The sequence below is a fragment of the Micropterus salmoides genome, unplaced genomic scaffold (assembly GCF_014851395.1).
Source record: "Micropterus salmoides isolate LMB-PRFRI ecotype aquatic unplaced genomic scaffold, ASM1485139v1 Ms_hic_scaffold_23, whole genome shotgun sequence".
Classification (NCBI taxonomy): domain Eukaryota; kingdom Metazoa; phylum Chordata; class Actinopteri; order Centrarchiformes; family Centrarchidae; genus Micropterus; species Micropterus salmoides.
The window spans coordinates 6,352,268-6,375,627 of record NW_024041484.1 but is presented as its reverse complement, the minus strand read 5'-3'; the positions used below and the strand labels follow the sequence as shown (position 1 = coordinate 6,375,627).

Below are 23,360 nucleotides of genomic sequence, written 5' to 3'. Positions count from 1 at the left end.
CTTTATAAAATAAAAATGGGATCCTGTTAAAAGACCAAATGGTTTGACCAAGAAATCAAACAATCATAAAAGACCTGAGAAAAAGAGCAAGTGAAAAACATCGCCAACCACACAAACCAGCCTTAGGTACAATGGAATTTTAAACAAATATAAACGTTCAATTAGGAACAAAAAACTAAAATACCCACATGAAACTAGACGATATTGAGAACGCCATTAATCAAAATTATTCTGGGATATGTGGACACAAAGCAACTACAAGCACTGCAAGCATTGGTGACATCTGGAAAGCACATTCTGAAAATCTGTACAAAACATACCAATACATCTAATTAATTCAGATTAATGCACTACAAAAGAAACACTCCAAACAATTAAAGAAACAATAAAGACAACAAAGCCCCCAGTTTCTCAATTACTTGGGAAGAATTGACCACACAGAGAAAATCTCTCTGGCCAAAGAAAGAAAATAAAAAATGTAATGCTCAAGAGCAGCTCCACAGAGATGCAAGGTGGACTGTTGAAGTTGTTCAATATTGTATTACAGTCTGGATATTTTCCTGACATCTATTGGAAAGAACTCATTTCCCCCATTCATAAGAGTGGGGACAAATCAGACCCTAGTATCTACCGTGGCATCTGTGTCAGCAGTAGTCTGGGTAAATTATTCTGTTGTATTCTACATAAAAGAATACTAGATTTACGAACACTCCATCTTGAATAAAAATCAAATTGGCTTCCTCCCAAAAAACAGCACCACTGACCATGTATATACTCTTAACACTTCGATTAATAACAAACGAGATAACATATTCTAAAACATATTCTAAACCAAATATAAACACAAAGAAACCTATTTGGGAGATTGGAAAGAAGAAACTAAAAGCCAGAGTAGATTAGAATGGTATCTGGTCCTATAAAGAGATTATGAACTGGCAGAATATCTCTATACTGTCAGAGATGGTAAGGATCTGTCTCTACTTTCTAAGTACAGTAACTGATATGTGGTCACTGTTGGACAGGTGAGGCTGAGACAGAGATGCACTTCCTCATAATGTAAAACATTCAATGAAATCAGGAACATTAAGTTTAACAACATTTAGTTTACATCCCCCCGTGTCCACCAAAGCATTTTTCTGCCAGCTGAAAACGCCAGCTACTCCCAGTAGGGAGCGCTAGCGGACGTTTTTGAGGCACAGCGTTTTTTCCGCCTGCTTTGGTTGCTATGATACATTTGTTGCAAGTAGTTCGACCTAACTTTACTGGATGTAAAAATGTCAACCATGTTCACCAGAGCTTCAAAGGTTGCCACTGGACCCCCCCCCACTCCTTTTGAAGCAATGCTGGCAGCACTCATACAACTATTTCCCAAAGACAACCTCGGGATATGATGCTGAGCACGTACACTCAACTTCTTTGGTCGTCCATGGCGAGGCCTGTTCTGAGTGGAACCTGTCCTGTTTAACCGCTGTATGGTCTTGGCCACCGGGTTGCAGCTCAGTTTCTTATAGCCTCGGCCATCTTTATGTAGAGCAACCATTCGTTTTTCAGATCCTCAGAGAATTCTTTGCCATGAGGTGCTGTGTTGAGCTTCCAGAGACCAGTATGGGAGCGATAACACCAAATTTAACACACCTGCTCCCGATTCACACCGGAGACCTTATAACACTAACGAGTCACATGACACCGGGGATGGAAAATGGTTAACTGGGCCCAATTTGGACATTTTCACTTGGGGGGTACTCACTTTTCTTGCCAGCGGTTTAGACATTAATGGCTGTGTGATGTGTTATTTTGAGGGGACAGCAAATTTACACTGTTATCCAAGCTGTACACTCACTACTTTACATTGTAGGAAAGTGTCATTTGTTCAGTGTTGTCACATGAAAAAATATAATCAAATATTTACAAAAATGTGAGGGGTGTACTCACTTTTGTAATTATGTTTTTATTTCATACTTGCTTTTGCAATTTAAATGTTTGTTTCCCAAACCAACAAAGCTCCACTGAACTGAATGTCACTTCTGCAGTGACACATGATGTACATATTCAATCTGTGAGCTCTGCATGACTTTCTCACCTTCCCAAAAAGAAGGCAATGTAGAAAGTTGAACTGTTGAGATTGACAAACTGAAAAAGGAACATCTTGAGGGTAAAGCTGTTCTCCCACTCTGACTCTGTTCTTGGCTGTTCTGTGGTGGCACGGAGAGAAAGGAGGAACAGTGAGCTAAACTGATAAAATGAGAGAAATGAAATATTTGATTTGCTGGTACTGTCAACTTACCCAAATTAGTAAGAAGAAGAGCAACTTTTTCATAGAGCTATAAAAAAGATACAGTGTTGAGACCATTAGTGAGTCTTTACATGTACATCTGGAACTTCTCATGCTACACTCCATCTTTGCACTACTGCTGTTGATGGACAGCAGAAACTCACCACGTTGAGGAGCATGATGACACAGAAGTTGATGCAGACTGCCGTTCCTGTGGTTGCCACCTGAGAGTTGTTCCTGATGAGAGCCCAGCCGAAGGCGGCGAAGGTGCTGACGGTGATCACACGGTAAATGACGATGCCAAACACAGCAGCAATCACGACCAGTATCTGTGGCATCATAGTGACATGCAAAAATACCATTACTAGCAATGATAATAAATATCAACGTCACATTGCACTTAACACAGTAGATATGTTATCAAGTGATTTACATTAAGAATGAAAATAGGAAATAGTACCTCACTGCACATACAAATGATGTGAGAAGAAGGTGAGAGTGGCACACCTGCAACTTGACCTTTATTTACTCCAGAAACTCACCATGAAGAAGATCCCGGATGCTGAGACGATGAGGCGACTGTATTTGTCAGTGAAGGCCTGGTAAGGTTCTGGTTTTCCAGATATGGGGTTCATCCTCTCCTTCTTAGAGTATTTGGCCTCAAACTGGGGGCGTATTTCATCCTGAAAGAAAAAGGACAAGACATGTGAGCAAATAAAATCTAGCAGTAAATGTGAATTGCTTCAAAAAGAATTCTTACTAGGCTATACAGTATTTCTGTACAGACAGTGTGGAGGAAATGATCCACTTGCGAAGGGTCTAATAGTTCCAGGGTCTAATCCAGTTAGCAGCTATTGTAGGCAGTTGCTAGGTGATAACTGGCAGTTTTAACAAATCATACCATTGTTTTAAGCTTATTAACCTAAACACTCTGAAATGACGGGTCACAGCTTTCTCATTTTTTAGTGTGTGTAGTGCTGGATGTAATATTATTTTTCTAATTGTAGTTATACCACTACCATTTTTTGTGTCTTCAAAGGAGCTCTACCTTAGATACTGTGGTACTATGTTAAGCTTTGGTCCCACCTGACCTGTACTGACTATTTAAAATTATGATTTTGTGTGTGAGGCTCAGGCTATTGGTTATGTACTTCTTTGCATCAGGTTCTCGTTGGTTGATTCTGAATTACTTTGGTGTCATTCATTGTTAGCCTAGCTAATACAAGCTAAATTCACATAAAATTAAAATTTTAAAAAAAGGTTGTGTTGGATGAATGGGCAGTGATTGGTGACAACTAAGATGTCATGAAACGAAGACATGAAATAAAAAGTCACATTATGAAAAGTAATAAAGTGAAATAAACCATCAGTCATTGGAAAATGCCACTGTGATAAACAGACTTCTGAAAAAGAATAAAAAGAAAAGTGTCTAATCATTAATTTCTACAGTGAAATAACATTTCTTTTCAGTTTATGTGGCAGTGATGTGCCCGAAATGTATTGTATATGCATGCTGTTGAAGAAATTTTATTTAGCATTTAGCCATGATGTTTGAATATTCCATATGCCTAGCTTGATAACTACTAAATACTAGGGTAATGTTGAAGATAATGTTTCAGATGTTTATTGGTCTGAGGGACAATGGGGCCTTTATGGATTATAACAAATTGTTGCTAGCACCTGCACTCAGGCCTAGTAAAATACAAGACTAGACACATGAATACAATGGGCCTTTGCAAGTGGATTGCGACTCTGAAGGCAGTGAAGGTCATCATGGAAGCACACAAACAGCACACAAACTTGGAATGGATGTGTTGATGTTAACCAACTGTGTGGTTGTTTTATGCTAATCAAATGACGTCTTATTGATCAGTGTCACATTTCAGTCTTATTACTTTAGAAGTGTTGAAGGATAGAATACACTGTTGTTTTACTATTGAATATGTGTGGAGGTGGGTCTATCATATATCAATCAGTGTAATACAGAGTTTGAAGTGTCTGCTCCTGGGACCAGCTCGGAAACATGTGTATGTGGGGTTTTTTTTGCTTGAAATTATCACTACACTTGAGTTAACTCGAACTTTACTGGAGTTATTGTCTCATTGAAGATTAGCATTGCATCTTAAGGACCACAATTTATCTAAGTAACAGTTGCAACTGAGTCAGTTTCACACCCACAAACAGAAGTCTGTGTCTCACTTAGAGTATGATTGACAGACAACTGTCTGTATGATAAATCCACCAAGATTTCTCACAAAACCAAATTGCAGTATGACAGCTGTGTAGGGTTTGCAAGTTGAGTTGTCCCTGTAAAAATGCTGTGAAGGCGGAAACACTGGCATTGTTTGAGGTGACATCTCTTTGGGCGAAGCCGAAGAGCAACAAGTTAGAAAGTTAAACTACAATGAAAGGACCCTAAATAGAATACAGTATGGCAGCAAATTCTTCTATTATATTTATTATATTTAGCTGCAGATACAGAAATACCAAAACTGAAATGACCACAGGAAGTAAGTACTTCACCTCCTCTTCCTCCCAGTCAATGAGGTCCCAATCGTATGCGAGGACAGCTCTGCGTCTTTTCCAGAACTCCAGGAAGACTGTTGCTGGAAGACATGAATAAAACAGCTTCAGGTGTTTGCATGTGATTTCTGTCACACTGTGATGCCCTGTGGGGTCATGAGTGGGTGTGGGTGTGGTCTCTCTCTCTCTCTCTCTCTCTCTCTCTCTCTCTCTCTCTCTCTCTCTCTCGTGGCTCAAGAGATGATTGTGATAACTGAAAGCACCTGGGCCCAGTGTCTTTGAGTGTAGGCTATTTGTAACCTGTTGTCTCATTTTGCAGGAGGCTGCTGTCGAGGCCAGGTCAGACCTCCCTGCGGGCTGGCTCACTGGTTTCCCCTTTAGTTTGGTTTTCTTTGGTAGGACTATTGCTTTGTGGTATTTATCTTGTTTTTGCATATACAACACCTTCACACATACATTCATGCAACCATCATCCTGCACAGACACTACTAAAACCACAGACTACATACTTCATACTTTAATTATGTTAATTTGAAATAACTATTAATTTGGCTTTTTATTGTTAAACATATGTTAACCGTTTACCATGGTGTCTCCCTTCTGTTGTGGCCTTTTGAGCCAGGTCATAACAAATAGGGGCTCATCTAAAGCTTAGTGCAGTAAAACTTGTTGGTGCATCAGGTTGTGTGGTGTCACTGCACTGCTGATTAGTCATTTGGTCCAGCTGTGTGCTGGTTTTGTGCTTTGTCTTGGGAGATGCATCATGTGTATTGAGTTTTCAGGGAGCCTTAGTGCCTGATTGGGATAAGGTTTTTGTGTGCTGATCAGAGGGTAAGTGTAACTGTGTTTTTGGTATGCTCTGTACAGGCATTCCCCGTTAGGTATAAGTGGCGTTTCCCCTTTGGGTTGCGTCAGTTTGTTGTTTTCATACAGTTGTGGTGACGTGGTTAGTGTCAGCTGTTTTCGGACAAGCTGTCCATGCCTGCATGAAGGTCACACCGCAAATCCACTGGTTTTGCGTGCGTAAATATCCACCACAAGCAGCATGAAGACTAGGGGTGAGTAGTAGGTAGTTTTTTAGGCAGTCAGGTGGATGTGTTCCTGTTGGTGGTGTTGTGTCTGTAGTTAACATTACTGTCTGATTGGTAAGTTGCATTTATGGCTTCTTTGACTTCATTTTTTGGTGCGCCTACGGTGGCGTTCATCAATGGTTGTAAGAAGGAGCAATTGGTGAAGATGGCAGATCATTACGGCGTTGTTGTAAGGGTGACATTAAAAAGGTAATACTGTAATCTTTGTTTGAGCAGGGGGTCTGGCTGCAGAGGAGCCTATGTCTGTGCTGGTGTTACCACCAGAGATGGTTGAAATGCCAGGTTTGTCATTCGAACAGCAAAAGGAGATTTTTGTGATACAATTGGAAATGGAAAAACTTCGTCAGCAGGATAGAGAGGGAAAGGCAGCTTGAGGTTGAGAAGCTCCTTGAATTAGAAAAAATTCAGAACAGTCCAAATTACAACTGATTAGGGAAGGCAGGCTTTCTTCTCGGGAGTTAGATCCTGTTAGCCCTAGGTCGGGTAGTGTTATTTCGGATTTGCGTCCGGTACTGAAATTTAAAGCATGACCCTGAAAATTTTTTTTATTTGAACGCGTGGCGGAGGCAAGGTGCTTGTGCTTCAGTGTGTCCTCACTGGGAGGGCGCAGGAGGCTTATTCAGCCATTTGTTGTGAGGTTAATTTGGACAAGAAAGGGTAAAATCTGTCATATTGAAGTCATATGAGTTGGTGCCCAAGGCATATCGTCTAAAGTTCCGAAACTGGGTCAAGGGTGCGGAACAGACAAACGTGGAATTTGTACGCGATTTAACCTCTCATTTTCAGCGTTGGTGCGCAGCAGAGAAAGTTGTTAATGTTGATCTTTGTGAACTGATTATATTAGAGCAGTTTAAAAATACTCTCCCACAACGGATTGCCCTATATCTCGCTCTCCACAGCAGTTAAAGCAGCTGAATTGGCTGACTCTGTGCTGACGCATAAAGGGAATATTGGGAATGCGTGTTCTGGAGTGGGGTGGAAAGGTGCCAACTACCCTGTTAATTTTTACAGCGGTGTAAGTATTGTAAAATCTGCAGCTCGCCCCTGCAGGGGCTGGGCGAGCTGGGTTGTGTAACTGCTGCCACGGGGAAGGTCACTGGAAGGACCAGTGCCCCTTGTTAAAATCAACAGAGAAACATAATTTGTCCTTTCATGCTCCAGTAATGTGGTGTTCTACTGTTGCCGTGAGTACACTGTCAGTTGGCGACCTGAGTGTATGCCGAGGTGTTGCACCATTCAAGGAGCTTGTGTTAACTATCGGTTCCGGGTTTAAACCTTTCATCACTGATGCTATGGTGTCATTAGTCGGGAGTCCAATTAAGATGTTGCGTGATACAGCAGCTAAATATTCCTTTATTGTTGAGTCGGTGCTGCCTTTTTCCACGGAGATGGGGGACCTTGTCCTGATGACTGGGATGGAAATGGGTTTGATTCTGTTGCCGCGTCATAAAATAGTGCTGAACTGTAATCTGGTGCAAGAAGTTGTGGCTGTCAAGGTGTGTCCCGCGTTGCCAATTGATGATGTACATATGATTTTGGGCAACAACCTAGCTGGCGGTGTGTTGTGGGCAAGCGTGCCATCACCTTTAGTTGTTTCTCATCCAGTAGAATGTGGGGTGCGAGATGAAAGTGGTTTACTGGTTTATTACCTGAACTTCCTTCTGTTTCAAGGGAGGATTGGGTGAATAGCCAGAGGGCCAATTCATCTTTCTGTTCTTTGGGATGAGGTTTTGTCTGCTGATGTAGCCCAGGGTTATTTTGTTGAGGACGACTTGCATGTGCGTAAGTGGACGCCCTCTTTTGATGACTGAGACAATTTTTCAGGTAGTGGTGCCAAGTGGGTTTTGTGAAAAATGCACATGAGAGTTGTGGATAGGGATGAGCGAGTACAGCATTATCTGTATCATTGTTAACCATATGAATTATCTGTACTTGGACTGGGCGGGATTTAACCCGGAAGTCGGTCGGGTTGTCTTGAAATGGGCGGGGCTTTAACCGGTATGTCATTTTAAACATGCAATTGATATGGGTTGATCAGAAATTATATTTATTGCTTATTAGAAAACTATTTACATGACAGCATCAGCATTGAGCTTCAGATCAATGGTTTTCACGATAACAAACGAACTATATACAGAACAAGTTTTGCAACAATGAATACAACACATGCGGTTGCAATTATGAAGTAAAATGTAATGAACAAGAGTTTTCATACTCAACAGAACTTTCTGTTTTTAACTTTTAGTTGTGTGTTTTTTTTTATGAGTGTGATTTTTGTTTTGGTTCTTTTTTTAGTTTATTTCCACACCAGAGGCCTGTACCACGAAGCAGGATTTGAGCTTATCCAGGTAACTTCGGGGTTAACCCTGGGTTTTCATTACCATGAGTGGTTCACTTCTTAGCGGGGTAGGTCTCCATGGTAACTTACGCTGAAGGCTAACCTACTCCGGAGTAGGTTATGTTCCAGAAAAGGGATTAACTCTGTGAAAACGCCGCCTACTGACCAATCAGCTCTCTTGGAAAATGACATCACCATCTGTAGGAAATCCTACAGATTGTTTTAGCCAATAGGCTGCTTTATGTTTGCAGTGGTGATGTGGAGAAACTCTTGACTATGGCGATCCTACAGAGACTAAATTTTGATTAAGATTAAAAGCCTTAGGCTAATGTTGCCTACAGATTTTTACAGTACAGCAGGATCAGCCTACTTACTGCCTTTAAATGTGTTTAATATTTTTTAATTGCTCCCAGTCCGTTTCACACACCCTGACGCAGCAGGGTTTTATTTTTCTTATGTGGCTGAATATTATGAGCAGTTTGCAGCAGGGTTGTAGCCAATTATGTGGTCTGGTCGCTGCCACACAAACCACTGTTTGCTACTCCTAGGTGCGCTAAAGATACTGGTCTCTGCCACACCGACCACTGGTCGCTACCACAGTATCTAAGGGAAGGCTCCTTTCTGTTCCTTGTCACACAAACTGTGGCTGTATTAAAATGTCAGTTTCAAGTTTTTATACAGTCTATGGTTCCAAAGTAGACCTAAAGTGACCTTAGATCATTAAAATGATCAATAACTGGCAGATGATACAATTTTTTTTTATTTTTTTTTGTCTAATAGAGAGGAATGGATCAAAGCAATTAGATGTGTTGAGAAATTTTCTACTGTATCAGGCTTAAGAATGAACTTGAACAAATCTGTTTATTAGGCTACCTCAGAAGTTAATGGTATCCCTGTGAAGAACCCAGTTACATATCTGGGTGTGATAAGAATGAAAAACTGTGCAATAACCTAAACTTCAGCCCTATGATTAAACAAATAATGAAAAAGGTTCAACATGTGGTGGATGAGGGATATTTCACTGAATAACAGAGTTCTAATACTGAGGGAATATCCAGATCTATGTATCCTTATCACTGGAAATGCCTACTGAAATATGCAAAGAATTAGATAAGATCTTATTTAATTTCATTTGGAGGAACAAATGTCATTATTTAGGGAAAGATACCCTATGCAACATAAAAAAATTGAGGTAAAGTTTTGAAACCTTAAACAATACTTTCCAAAGTTAAATGGCTAACTAAGTTGATAAAATGGCCTGGAAATGAATAAATAGTATTTTATTCGCATGGTTGCCATTATTCAATTCAAAAACACCAAAGTATGAAGAAAACTTAATCTTTTAATTTGGCGATAGAGGGCATGAGACGAGGCTCCACAGTCTTGGGTTGCTGCCACACATACCACTCCTCGCTGCCACACCGACCACTGCTGCCACACTGGTTGTTGTGGTCGCTGCCACACTGGTCGGTGTCGATAATATTGTAGGCTATATTTATCAAAGTATTGTGATCTAGATAGATGTATTAGCCTACTGTAGACTGGCTACAACCACACAAACTGCAATATACTGTATGCCTACAGTGCATCAATAAGACATAATAGAGTATATTTTACTAAGTATTCTGATATAGAAAGATGTACACACTTTCATTCACAGGTGATAACACAGCCTTGTTATAGTCAAGGACTAAAGATAGATAGATGTAGGCTATTACTGTAGGTATAACCACAAACTGAAATATATAGTGCAACAATCAGAATAGGTATAATCCATAATATTTAAACAAAGAATTATGATAGATGTATTACAGTAGATATAACCAACTGCGACCAGTGGTCAGTGTGGCAGCGACCGCACCGACCAGTGTGGCAGCAGTGTGGAGCCTCATCTCATACCCACATGCACAAACATACTCGCAGCAGTCCACTACTTGCCCCAGATGTCTGTGATATTGCATCAAAGTTTGATTTCAATAGCGTGAAAAATGCCACCAAAGACTATTGCTCAAGGAGAGACGCAATTTCGCCCTTTATGGTAGGTATAATATTTAAGTGTTATTATTTTACACACTGATGGCCGCCGGCACACAGTAGCAAGCATATTATCATATGTAGTGCTACTAATTGGAGGATGCATCAAAAAGCCAATAATACTAAACAAATAAGCAGCAGTCAATACAGAGTCTAATTCTAGTTTCATGTTTGCTGGTTGCGGCCTTAACCTGTTTGTTAAAAACTGTGAGCACGATAGTGGCTGACGGTGGAGAAGTGCAGCCATCCTGCCAGTCATGCAGTGCGCAGCGTAGCGCACCAGTATCTTTAGCGCCCCTAGTGGTAGCGACCAGTGGTCTGTGTGGCAGAGACCAGTATCTTTAGCGCCCCTAGTGGTAGCGACCAGTGGTCTGTGTGGCAGAGACCAGTGGTCTGTGTGGCAGAGACCAGTGGTCTGTGTGGCAGCGACCAGACCACAGAATTGGCTACAACCCCCGGCCCGAGTCTTTTAATCTGGAAACGCCGACACACAGCCGAGCTGAAAGAATAAGGCCGATATTTTCATACAGCTCATGAGAACACTTTCTATCAACGCATTATTATAGGCTACGCCTGTTCATTTAGACATTCACACTGTCAGCGACTTTCTGTCTCCCTGCATATGTCATGCTAATGTCGTATTTCTGAAGTGTTAAAGTTTAATCCTCATTCGTGAGCAGAGCGGGACACAGCAACACAATAAATCTGTATGTGTGTAGGGGAGGGGCGCTGTGACTACTATCACAGAACGCAGACACAGTCAGCTACCCAATGAGGATTTTTATTCAATCTGAGCACAGATATTGACTCGTATTACTCATATAACTCGTACTCGGCAAAAGTGCTTTATCCATACCAGATACTCGTTTCAGCCGAGTATCCGGCTCAACTCTAGTTGTGGATATCTGGGAATAAGGAAAACGTACCATTGAGTCTTACGTGATTTCTTTTGGCCTCGCCTGAAATGTGATGTTGCGAGGTATGTTGAATCGTGCCACATATGTCAACTTAATGGCAAACTCAATCAGGTGATCATGCCTACTGAGTCCAGTCCCAGCCATTAGCCAACCGTTTCATCAGGTAATCAAAGATTGTGTGGGGCCTTTGGCTCCGTCCAAGTCCGGTTGTGCCTTCATGTTAACTATAATGTGTCATGCTAAAGGTTATCCTGTTACAATTCCACTATGTTCTATTTCAGTGAAGCAAGTAGTCAAGGCTTTAACTCAGTTAATAGTTTCTCTACTTTTGGGACCCCACATGTAATTCTGACTGGCCACTGTTCTAACCTGACTTCCCATATGTTCAAACAGATCCAGCAGGAGTTGGGTGTTAAGTATAACCGTAAAGCAGCGTACCATGCACAAAACCAGGGGACGGTTGAACGATTCCATCAAACATTGAAGTCTATGCTGCGTGCCTATGGCATGGAGATGGGAAGGACTGGGAGGAGGGACTGCCCTGGTTCTTGCTGGCAGCTAGAGAGGAGGTCCAGGAGTATACGGGTTTCAACCCTGACGATTTGGAGTTTGGGCATTCAGTGTGGGGTCCCTTATCTGCCCTTTGGGATGGGTTTGTTGAGAAGGAGCCACCTAAAAACTTAGTGGACTACGTGAATGGTTTTCGCCGCCGCCTTTATGTAGCTGTGTGAATGTCAAGGAAAAATTTGGCTGGTGCTCAAACTAAGGTGAACGGACTATATGGTCCTAGAGCAGTGTGCTGTGGGTTTAGCCCAGGGGGCCAGGTGTTTGCTTTAGTACCACTTCAGGTTTCACTATTTCAGGGAAGGTGTGCTGGCCCATACACTATTGAGAAGTTTCAGATCAAAACTATTTAGTTTCTATTCCTAATCAGAGGACACCTACTCAGTTGTGTCATGTTAATTTGCTTAAAACACACAAAGGTTGTGACTTGGGTGAAGTGTTCAATTCTGTCTCTCTGAAGGTGGGTGCTACTCATGGAATGATTCTGTAATTTCAGACTTTGTTCCTTTGAAGCAAGATTAGATGTTGACAGTATGATGTTGTAGTTTGTTGTTGCCACTGGCCACCAAGTGTGCAGCCAGAGGGATGTATTGTTTTGTTTGTTGTCCAGTAGGTTATAGTGGGTTTGGGTTACCCCTTGTTGGGGGGATGTGATGCCCAGGGTGGTCATGAGTGGGTGTGGTCTCTCGCGCGCTCTCTCTCACTCGCACTCTTTATTTATCTTGTTTTTGCATATTACAACACCTTCACACATACATTCATGCAACCATCATCCTGCACAGACACTACTGAAATGACAGACTACATACCTCATACTTTAATTATGTTAATAAAATATAACTATTAATTTGGCTTATTTTTGTTCAATAAACATGTTAACCGTTTACCATGGTGTGTTTCCCTTTTGTTGTGGCCGTTTGAGCCAGGTTATAACACACACCCAACAACAGTATTGATCACAGGCTCCTCGTAAGATCTGACACTGTCCTTTTAAATGTCTAGTAAGACTTTCAGAGTATTAAAGGGAGCCACATTATATTTATCCTTGCATATGTTAATTTTGGGGTTTATAACTATATCTCCACCAACCACTGAGGGAATTATCTGGTTTTTAAGCAGCCAAACTATTCCCTTTGGTGTAACTTTGTCTGTCATTTTAGGAAGGAGAGGCAGTGTGCAGTGGGTTTATTAGAGCTTGTTTGTTGAAAACAGCTCAATCAATCAAAATTTTTTTATAGAGCACTTTAACAGCAATCATGAAGTTGCACTGTAGTGCAGTGCTGTACAAAGATTAAAAGCAAACACCAATTTACAGGTTATCACATACATCTAAACATCTAATGTTTAGAGTTAAAAACACTAACAAATGAGTTCCTCCAAATGTCATCCTCCGGGTCAAAAGCCAGAAGAGATGGGTTTTAAGACAAGTTTTAAAATAAGATGGTAAGGAAGCGCGTCTGATGGTAAGAGGAAGGGCATTCCACAGTTTCGGAACTGCCACCACAAAAGCATGGTCCCCTTTAAGTTTGCAACAAGTTTGTGGCACTCTCAGGAGAACTGACCTGAGCGAACGGGTAGGTGTATAAGGACGAAAGAGCATGGGGGCAAGGCCATTCAGGGATTTAAAAGTCAGTAAAAGAAGTTTAAATTCGATATTAAATTGAATGGGTAGCCAATGGAGTGAACATAGAACTGGGGATATGTGTTCATATTTACGTGTTCCCGTTAGAAGACAAACTGCAGCGTTTTGCACCATCTGGAGACGGGCGAGTGATGATCCATTCATCCCAACAAAAAGTGCATTGCAGTAATCTAGTAGTCACAACGGCGTGTATAACCGTCTCAAAATTCTGCTTAGAAAGAATTGGTTTCAACTTAGCCAGCTGTCTTAATTGAAAGAAACTACATTTAACCACTAACCCAACGTGTTTATCCAGTTTCATATCAGCATCCATTTGGACTCCTATGTCAGTGATGGTTGGCGTGACATACTGAGCTAGGAGGCCTGGATCGAGGTGAGGAGGGGAGTGTGTCCCCCGGGTGCCATTGAAAACCATCACCTCTGTCTTGTTTTCATTAAAACTTCAGAAGTTGAGAGCCATTCAAGCCTTTATGTCCTCTAGACATGCAAACAATGGTCTGAGAGTGTCATTCTTGCTCAAAGGTACATAGCTCTGGCTGTCATCTGCATAACAATGGAAAGAGATGCCCTGTTTCCTGAGTATTGAGCCAAGCAGGAGGAGATAAAGGGAAAAGAGAAGAGGGCCTAGAATTGAGCCTTGCGGGATGCCACAGGAGAGATGGGCCGTGGTAGACACACAGTCACCACAGTTGACACTGAATATCCGACCTTTCAAGTAGGATCGAAACCATTTTAGGGCTATGCCTGTAATGCACAACCATCGATCTAAACGAGAGACCAGAATTTCATGGTCCACAGTGTCAAAGGCAGCTGTTAAATCCAGAAGCACAAGGACCACACAGTCACCAGCTTCTGTTGCAAAAAATCATTAAAAACAACATCTGCCTGCTGTTGCTGGGATTGCGGTTAATAGGAGCAGTGATAATGAAGCACAACAGTAAAGGTAAACCAGCATAATCCTGGTACAAAAGTAGCCATCTGGACAAAAGGTCAATATATATTAAATACACTGTGCCTTATACTACTATCCTGTACACTATAGATAACAGTGGGCATCACTGAAGTGCATCACTGAAGTGCCTTATGTTAAATGTAGGCAAACCCCAAAGAGCAAAAACCAGTCAGAATCAATGCTCATGGACCTTCTCCACCCATACTCCCACTCACGGAGCCTGCGGTCCACCGACAAGGGCCTGCTCTCTGTCCCCCACACCAGACTGTGGACTTTTGGGGACAGAGCCTTCAGCGTAGCAGCCCCCACATTCTGGAACTCCATCCCCACAGAGATCCGAAATGCTCCCTCACATGACACCTTCAAAAAACTCCTAAAAACCCACCTCTTCACAAAGGCATTCAACCCTGAACGAGTTTTTATTGCTCTGTCTCTGCAATTGTATATATGTGTGTGTATATATATATGTTATTATTATTATTATTCATGTTTGACATCAGTCATTTTACACCCCAATTTTCCCATACGACCTTTACCAGAACCAAAAGTTAAGTGAATCCCTCTGGATCTGTTCTCATGTGATTTGCTCTATCCTGAATATCTTAATGATAACTAGTGACACAAGGTTTCATGCCAAGATAATCGGACTGTGTTGAAATCGTCACCGGGCAAAGTCTCACTGAAACGTTTTTGACTCCTGGGTGTACAGTATAATACTCACTTGCTATTACAGAGAGGTCGCTACCAGAGACAACGTTCAGGCACGGAGGGTGGAACAAAGTCCTATGCATAGCTTACTTATTGCAAATGTTTACCTGCCTTTCTACTGACAACTGAAGCAATATTTCTGCAGAGTCTTCACTCGAATCAGAAGCTTTTAACCTTCAGAATTTCAAACAAGTGCTTGTAGCTTATTTTCTCTGTTGTGTCCACAGCCCTATTGAATGAACAGTGTTTTGAATGTGAAGGCTCAGCTGTGAGACAGGCACCACTTCCCATGTGGAGTCAGCAGGGGAGCAAACTTCTGAGGAACATTAATGAAGGGATTTAAGCTGATTCTCTGCTGCAGTTGAACCAAAAAGTATATTCATTTGGACAGCAGCAGAAACAGCAAATTCCAACACAGAGAAGCAGTGTCTGCAAGGTCAGTACGTTACTGTGATTTCTATTAGACTTGGATAAAAACGTTGAACTGGAGTTTTTTTTCCAGACATCAGACATATCTGTGCAGCTGTGAAAACAGCTCAATGCTCCACATTGCTCTTCACAGAGTTTAATTTTCTTCACAGGTTTACTGGTTCCTTGTAAGTTGAATATCAGTTTGGCATGTTTTTAGTCAAATAATTAATTTGTGTGATTATCCCTACATGTGTAATGTATGCATTTATCTTGTTTTACATTTTAATCAGCAGAATGCACTTTATTTGAACAACATTTAATATTTCCTTTATTATGCCCTTGTACTTGATGACTTGAGGTCTGTTACTTATTAAAGTTTGTAGACAAGATAAGAGGGAGACATACATAACTAAAGTTACAATCTTGTAATGTAATTGTGACCTGAATATTTGTCTTTATTTGCTATACACATCAAATGCTTAATTTATAAATTTAGAGTTAAATAAATTTCCCAGCCCTTACACAATATCCTTGGTATTTCAAATGTAGTCTGTTTAGAACCTTTACACACAGACAAGCAGACGGACAACAGAAGAAGACCAAAACAAGTGAAGCAGAGCTAGAAATAATAATCCATTATATAAGAACTGCAATGAAAGAAAATATTATCCGATCTAGCATGACAGGTTGCTTTTATATAATCATTCAGTATACACAATATGAAACATTAATTTTCATTTGCTCACTGCTGTTTTTCCCCCTTCTCACGTGGTCTTGTTTCTTAACATGAATAGTTTGTTGTTTTCATCGTTCATTTACTTCAGTGTTTCAGTTAATCAGCTCCAGCTTGTTTTTAATCTATATTTCTTGGGTTTTGTCAGGTACTAGTAATTTATGTGATTCTTTTTTATTTAAACAGTTTAAAATACCCTTTAAAGTCATCTTTTGGCCTTTATATGGCAGCACAAAAACATCAGCAAATTATACTTTGAAGGTTTTTGGTGTTTGTACGCCCTGGAACATTAACTAAATTAGCTAAATTGAAACAAAATGTAAAACAGAATGATCCTTTTAGTTTGCAGAAGAAAACATTCATCTTTGCAAGGAAGTAAGTAAACACAAGCAAATGCCATCTGTCTCTCAGCACAGGAACGCCCCTGGAGCAGTGAGGGATCTGACTGATGGGATTTCTCCAGAACCAAAACATGACTCTGAGCATCTCTCAGCCAGAGGTCATCCACTGGGAGTCAACACAACACCTATCATCAGCTGGTACTGTACCATTCCCAATGAAAAAGTCAAACTGGTAAAGGTTCACGATTCTGTAGCTTATAGGGGATCTAGTCTGTCAGACTGGTATTATTTTTATCTAATAAAGATTTTAGAAACCTTTACAAGTAACACATTTAAATAATCCAATTTGTTTGTGGGTTTTTTCTTTACTTTGCCTTAATTTTAATATTAGTCCCACTAACTGTGAAACTGATCGAGTTTCCACTGTGATGAGGACATTGTCGGAATATGTCTGAGTCTCTGAATTACTTACACCCACTAATGCAACAGGGCCTGCACTGCTTTCATTAGTATGTATACTGTAGTGTGACAGCCTGAGCCCTTTCTGTCTATGAATCAAGCAAATTACAGTTAAGCTCCCACACAGGTTTAAAGGTGGCTGATGGCACTGGGATTCAATTCCTTGTACTTAAAAAGCACAAAGTACTTTATAGATCAATGACTGCATACACCTTTAGTTAAAGTACAAATGTCCCAGCAGTTTCAGAGTCAGAATCAGAATCACAAGGAGCTTTATTGCCAAGTAGTGTTTTACACATACGAGGAATTTGCTTTGGTGATATAATACAGTTGACATAAATAAATGTAGAAATACATAAATATGGAATAAACAAACGTCATACCTCTCCACTAAGCTATAAAACAACATTAAATCTTTTATCTCTTCTCCCCTCTTTACCCTCAACAGTTAACAACACCATAATCCTGCTGGGTGCATTGACCTTTGCCCTCCAGCTGTGTTTATCTCTGTTCTTCATGCTGAGATGTTGGAGATTTGACAACAGAGTACGAAAGGCTCTCAAACACCCGGGGCCTGTTAAACTCATTGGTGAGCATTTAGTTTGCTGCAGTAGCTTTTGTTCTAGTTTTAGGCTCATACTTGAATTTTGTGGAATCAACAATGTTGGTCACAGATGACTGAACGTCCATCATTTTATCAAAACAGTGGAAACAATGTAATGTAAAGTGGTGTAAGTTGTCTTTGAGAAACTATTCACAAATTAAGAAGCAGGGCGCAGCCAATATTTAATATCAATGTGAACTGACTGATACGAAAAGATCCTTATGCTGGAGTAGGAATGAAAGATAGTACATCTGTTTCTATACTTAAAACTTTCCTGTAAAAGGTAACTGCAACAAATGACCTAAAACATATCTCCGGAACTGATTTTGTAGCATATTTTGTACCCATTTGTTCAGATTAAAGCTGGGGTAGGTAATGTTGGAAAACTAGCAAGAGACAGCTAGATTTTGAAAGTACCCAACCCTTCAGGCCTCTCTCCAAATTTATTTAGACCGAGCATTCAATTGCTGTTGGGATGTAAAATGTAGGATTTCAAAAAAATATGACAAAAAATACTTCTAAAATAAATTGCCTACCCTTAAATATGTTAAAATGACATAGAATAAAGTCAGAGAAACCGTGTGAACTGAGAATGTTGTGAGAGCTTTCTCACCTGCCACGGTTTGAAAATTGCCTTGTCAGTCCCCTTGTTAACTGTGCCAAACAGCATATTAGTCAAGTGGTTTGTACAGGACAAATTCTGTGCTGAATATATTTTCCTTCAGCAGACTGACTTTTGGTTTATTGTCCTTTCTTTTGTATTCCTCAACCCCTTCCTCCTAGACATTTATAAACAGACGAGCTATCAGCTATGTGATCATGATGCTGCTGCTTCATCACCTGCCGTGTCTGTAGCAGTTGAAGAATATGAACCCGTCACAAACTCTCTGTTTGCACCTTCCATACCCTGGGACCTTGTTCAGCGCTGACAGGCTCCTGATCCTCCTGGCATTTACCAAAAGTAAATGAAAATGTGGACATTCAAGGTTAACTTCATGATTAATATAGTGAATGCATCTATTTTAACATTGTGCAATCTATATGCAACGCAATAAAATGTGTCTCTTTTTACTTTAATGGTAATACAGTAGTATTTTTTAATTTTCTTTAAAATAATTTCAATACCATAAAAAGTAATTTAAAGCCGCACTAATCTTTTATGAACAACGGGTCAAATGTGTAATGTGAAAGGTGTTGATCATAGTGAGGAACCCACAGAGAATTATCATCCAACTTAGCAAATCCTCTCAGCTCTAGATTGTGTTTCAGCTCATTGTTTTTATTTCACCACTCTCATCAGTGTCTCCTCCAGCAGCAGAACGCAGCAGCTTTCAGTTATAAAGCTCCAATAAACTTACAGTAAGATACCTGTCTAGCACCAAACAGCAGACAAAATTAGCAAGACCAAAACAGAGCTAAAAGAAGAGGGAACAATAATAATGTTTTTGTTGCTATGTATTTGCTATGTGTGTAAATAGGCAACCTTTTGTGAACATGTTAGCCATAGCCTTTCTAAAGCAGCAACAGTTACTCACATAATCACTTCCTCTTTGGTGGTTTTGCCTACAAAATAAAAGCGCGAGAAGCTTGCTTACTGTAATGCAGTACTTGGAGTTGAACTGAGCTTTTACTTGAACAACATTAAGAGTCTGCTGCCTTCTTGACACACCTCTGAAAGAGTCATCAGAAAATGTAATTCCCCTTAATGTCCTCTGCCTAGAGATGCGGAAATGAAAAAGTGTCCATAAGTTGATGGATGTGGATCAAACACCGAAACACAAACACTGCAGCACATCCCCTTATGTGAGAAATAGTCGCTGCAGAATGTCTCATTCTGTCTCATATTCTATTATATATTATGTTTCATATTCTCAACCACCATTTAATGGTTGAAAATACTGCTCTGATGCAAAACTTACAGCAGTATAGAATAATAATATACAGCAGGGGTCTGCTGTATATTATTACTTCTTCTTCTTCTTTTTCAAATGTACGTGCTCAACATTGTGATGAGCGTCTGCCCTGCCTGAATTCTACCAGAAGTAGAACAAGAACGTAGTGACAAAGCACGTTCTGTAGCACTGTTTGTCCGTTTTCAGCTACTGTACAAGCATGACGATGCAATGTGGCGACGTCCATGAAAGGGGGGACCTGTGGTTATGTAGATAGGAATGGCTCATTTCTAAGGTAATAAAAACATAACGGTTTATTATATAAGGGCTTTACACACCAGTGAAAACATAGTAATGGATCTTATATTGCATTTCTGCCAATACATCAGAATTATTTTACACTGAACATTTAAGCTATGTGCAGTATGACAAGTTTTTTTTAATTAAACCACATTCTGGTACAACTACTAAATCTAATTATGAACCTGGAAATTAGCATAATATGACCTCTTTAATGCAGGCTACATTGCAAGTATTTTTGTAGGAGGTGAAACACTGAAACACGTAAAATGTTAACTGTACTTACCCCAAACAGCCATGAATACAGCAAAGAAAACAGTTGCCCCATTGTCGAAAAGATGGGTGACCTGAGAAGAAGCACATGAACATGATGCTAAAAAAATGATCTGAAATTAATCTAATGTATCTAAAGTTCACAGCTAATATTAATGTTTGTCATTACCAACAAATGCAGTTTAGCTTCAATCAGTGACCACTGAATTCCTGAGTCAAACACATTCTGACAGCAGAGCTGGCCTTAATTGAGCTAAAAGATCAATACGCTTCGTTGTCTCATAACACACTTTCCATGAGTACAGTAACAAAGTGCACAACAGCTGTAGGGAACATTTTGTCCCCTTGCTGTGGTGACAGTACCTTGGCATAGATGCAGCTGTCTGACAGTCTTAGGTAGGGGCAGTACTGGTCACAGATGGGGCACATGATGATGTCAGTGGCCTGGCAGATTTCCTTACTGGAGAACAACATTTAGCTCATCAAAATCCGATAGAGTTGGTACTACAATGTTCCGCTAAAGTAAAGGTGCATTTGGGTAACATAGTAAAAGCCCAAAGTGATGCAACTTTGAAGTTTCTGAAAAAATGCTAGTAAGAACACCACTGCACTGTTTTTTTTATGTAAGTTGTTAATAAAGTTATGTTCTTCTGAAAAAAATATTATTTCCTGTTCTACAGCCCTGCACAATGTTTCGGTCTTCTAAAGCTCTTTTGTATTTACACATAAAGCATTAATTTTTACCAGACATTCCTGCATATGTTTGCTTTCTTATATTTCATTTAACATGCATCCAAAGCATTAAGTTACTTACAAGAGTCAATTTCACACTCTGTTGCCTTATCTGTAATACTAAATTAGTTTTGCATTAAGAAAAGTGACTTTTCCCCTAAATAAATATTCACTATAAGTCACTAATCTGTACTTGTACTCTGTAGAAGATTTGAGCAGCAAAAACAAACAACAATTTGAAGCAGTAAAGCTTCTTTATCTTTAGAAACTCAACGTTTAAAAAAAATAACTTTGAATACAACTACCAGCTCTAGGGACACATATATTTAGCAGAAAAGAGAGGAGATGTGTTTACCTGACCTGGCAGTGCTCCAGAGTAAAGATGCCATACAGGAATACCAAAAGGCCAACCAGAGCTGCAGGAAAAAGCATCCCCGTGTACCAGCCGAGCCAGGCAAAGTACAGACCGATCTTCTCCCCAAAATACCTCCTGAAACAACAGCAGAGAAAGAGTGAGTCTGAGGTATTCTTTAGTTTAAGTATCCTTCAAAATACTTAAATATACTGTATCTGGTAAAACAGCAGACTTATATCCTGACGTCTTAAAACAGTTCAGAGAGAACCTGTGGACAACTGCAGCCTGTCACATCTATTCAAAGTCAGCTTGTTGTGACTGGGTTGTGATACAAAAAATATTCTAAGGAAGGTAAGAGTGTGTAACTGCTACTAGTAAAGTAAATGTGACATTTAAAGCCCTTTAAATATCTGAATGTAGTTACCTGATGAGGTCAAGTGGTTGGTACTTGTACCAAACTCCCCACCAGGCCCAACACTCGTACAGCAGGTGCCGGTGGTTCTCTGCTCCGTGTGTTCTGATGGAGTTTTTGCTGTGGTACCTCCCCTGTTAGTCCAGATACACACACACACAGACATGGAGAAACATAATCTATGTATGTATTGGTGTAACATGGAATCCACGACCACATATATGACACCCAAAGCAGTTATGACTTAACAAGTGACAGAATTTATTTAATGGCTTTACAGAGATCAGCCAAATTACCTCATGAAGAGGGAAAGCAGCCTCATATGAATTATTGCTCAGAAGACGATTAATCCCTGGAATCAAAAACAGAGAGTCATGAAAGAAGAGCAACCGATGCATTCATTCAAAATGCAAACCTCAGTTCGAACATGATTTGTACAAATTCTAAATTCTCATCGTATAAGCCCAACAGAAATCCTTGTGCTCCAGCGGAGGGCGTTTGTAAAAAGCACAATCCGAGGCACTGTATGTATTGTATTGTATTATTCTTTTTGCTAACAGAAATTGGAGAAAACTAGTGAGCGGTGCTGAATGGATCATCATGACACCAAACAATATGAGACTTACCATGAGGAACCAATTTTAATTCAAAATAGTTAAAATCATGTATAAATGTACTATAAGACTGTTCAAACTTATCACTAAAGTGAGGCAGTGGAGGCAGTGTCATTTCTCCCCCACCTTTTTTGTGGCAAGTCATTGCTGTGATTGGCTAACTCATTACTTTGACGCCTCCTTGTTTTTGGATGCCAGCAAGTCCCGCTAGTGACACTAATGACAATAATGTAATAGTAATATAAATATCACTCTGTAAATCAATTTAACTATATGCAATTTAACCCCTTGTTTACATAACATTTGCTTCTGAGCAAATCATGTATTCATAACCATAATAATTAAACCATTTCTTCAATCAACATACACTCAATCTTGAAACACGTGTTGCCCTCAAGAAAAACAAAGGGTTAGAGAACTGATAACAAAAAAAGGCAAAATTAGGGAAAGTTAGCCGCTTTTCACCCAGGAGACAGGCGCTTGGTTCCTGTGTGAAACAAGATTGTTTTGTTTTTTAAATGAATTTGCGTAATTTGTGTTTTTAATGAAGTTAAGTAGGTTGTGTAACTTTCGTAAGTTGCGTAGTAGCATCAGCCACATTAGCTAAGTTAGCTTCGTAGCTTTAGCTAGCTATGTTAGCTAGCTGACTGATGTGATGTGACGTGATGTTAGTCTTAAAGGCATTGACATCCCCCCTTCGACCCTAACCCTTACCCTAACCTTCACAGAGGTGTGTGCCCTAACCTAAGTCAGTGATTGTATTCACGTTGACCAGTGAACCCAACAGCTGCAGCACATCAAGCAGATGGAGTTCACCTCCTGTGTTGCTACGGTCTCCACATGTTTACGTCATGTGACGTAGGTCACGTGATTTCCGTAGTAGTTCCAGTCGGGAAACTGAGTTTGAAATTGCTGTTTGGGGGGCATGGACAAATGCCTCCGGATAAATAAAAGGATAAAAAAAATGATAAATAAAATGAAATAGAATATTAGGAGAAAGGTAACATTTGTACTAACTGCAAAAATTAGAGATGCTGTAGGACAAAGATGGAATAGAAAATCCAGTGAAGCCTGAATGTAAGGTTCTATATTTGTTTTACTTTTTTCCCGTCTGCACTCCTTCCCAAGTTAGCTTCCATTTTCATTCACTTTCATTTCAAATATTTCCAGAATTTGTAATAATGCCCAGGGGG

At 40.1% G+C, this 23,360-nt stretch overlaps 1 protein-coding gene and 1 long non-coding RNA gene across 2 annotated transcripts in view; one reads left to right on the top strand and one right to left on the bottom strand.

Annotated features, from left to right (window-relative positions):
* LOC119918291 (anoctamin-4-like) overlaps positions 1-23,360 on the bottom strand; it is a 68,817-nt gene that overhangs the window by 10,680 nt on the left and 34,777 nt on the right. Inside the window, exons 12-21 of the mRNA XM_038738937.1 lie at positions 21,850-21,905; positions 21,566-21,687; positions 21,142-21,276; positions 20,418-20,514; positions 20,068-20,128; positions 4,796-4,878; positions 2,815-2,955; positions 2,437-2,601; positions 2,285-2,321; positions 2,081-2,192 (exon numbers count right to left, since the gene is read on the bottom strand). Of these exons, the coding sequence (XP_038594865.1) occupies positions 2,081-2,192; positions 2,285-2,321; positions 2,437-2,601; positions 2,815-2,955; positions 4,796-4,878; positions 20,068-20,128; positions 20,418-20,514; positions 21,142-21,276; positions 21,566-21,687; positions 21,850-21,905 (1,009 nt within the window). The remainder of the gene's footprint in view (positions 1-2,080; positions 2,193-2,284; positions 2,322-2,436; positions 2,602-2,814; positions 2,956-4,795; positions 4,879-20,067; positions 20,129-20,417; positions 20,515-21,141; positions 21,277-21,565; positions 21,688-21,849; positions 21,906-23,360) is intronic.
* LOC119918293 lies at positions 15,044-20,714 on the top strand. The gene is made up of 4 exons (XR_005447416.1): positions 15,044-15,477; positions 16,597-16,724; positions 17,434-17,574; positions 18,373-20,714. It is a non-coding gene; the product is annotated as an uncharacterized LOC119918293 (long non-coding RNA).